The sequence below is a fragment of the Bactrocera latifrons genome, unplaced genomic scaffold (genome assembly GCF_001853355.1).
Source record: "Bactrocera latifrons isolate USDA-ARS-PBARC rearing strain unplaced genomic scaffold, ASM185335v1 scaffold_831, whole genome shotgun sequence".
NCBI classification, from domain to species: domain Eukaryota; kingdom Metazoa; phylum Arthropoda; class Insecta; order Diptera; family Tephritidae; genus Bactrocera; species Bactrocera latifrons.
The window spans coordinates 28,308-29,022 of record NW_017537525.1 but is presented as its reverse complement, the minus strand read 5'-3'; the positions used below and the strand labels follow the sequence as shown (position 1 = coordinate 29,022).

The 715-nt window shown below is 29.8% G+C and overlaps 1 protein-coding gene across 1 annotated transcript in view; it reads left to right on the top strand.

Moving 5' to 3' along the window:
• Positions 1-333, top strand: part of LOC108977077 — an 8,701-nt gene extending 8,368 nt beyond the window's left edge. Inside the window, exon 2 of the mRNA XM_018946586.1 lies at positions 210-333. Within this exon, the coding sequence (XP_018802131.1) occupies positions 210-257 (48 nt within the window). The 3' untranslated portion in view covers positions 258-333. The remainder of the gene's footprint in view (positions 1-209) is intronic.
• The last annotated feature ends 382 nt before the right edge of the window (positions 334-715 follow it).

Genomic DNA, 715 nt, shown 5'->3' with positions numbered 1-715 from the left:
TGTGTCTCCTTCTACCTCCACTTCTTCTATTTTAGCAATTTTACGCACTTCACTTTCTTCCTGTTTCTTGTATTTACTTTCACCGAGCAGACATTTTTCTTTGAATTTCTCTCTTTCATTTTTTTCAACCTTCGCAAATGCCTTTTACTTATCATTTTTATCTTTTTACCTTTATTTTATCAACATTATTTATATTTTATTATGTAAAGGTACTCCTCACTTCGGCAGAGCKTTTTGTAAAACTAATGGAAGAATAAGAAGAATGGAAGAATAGAAATGCAGCACTAACAAAAAACGAAGAAGAGAAGCAATATATATTGCAAACAGTAACTGAGTATAGGAAAAAATACGGTAGCATTAATAAATCATACTTTTGCGCTTAAGTTTAAAATATTATAAAGAATATTAGTCATTTAACGTAAGTTAATTTCAATATACTAATATACTAAAGCCATATATGAAACATTTTACTTATATTTTCGTGCCTTGTCTCTTGAAAAGTCCATATAAACCGGTTTTAGCCACTTTAGTGGGCACGTGAAACGCCTTAACCTAGGGCAATCAGTTTAAAATTTTGGAATTTCGTTATTGGCATAAAAAGGAAAAATTTGCGGGGGCGGTACACTCTTTGCAAAAAAAATTTTTTTCCCATATAAAAAAAGACCAGTCTAATGTATGAAAATTGAAATGAAATGCGATTTACATATAATTTTAT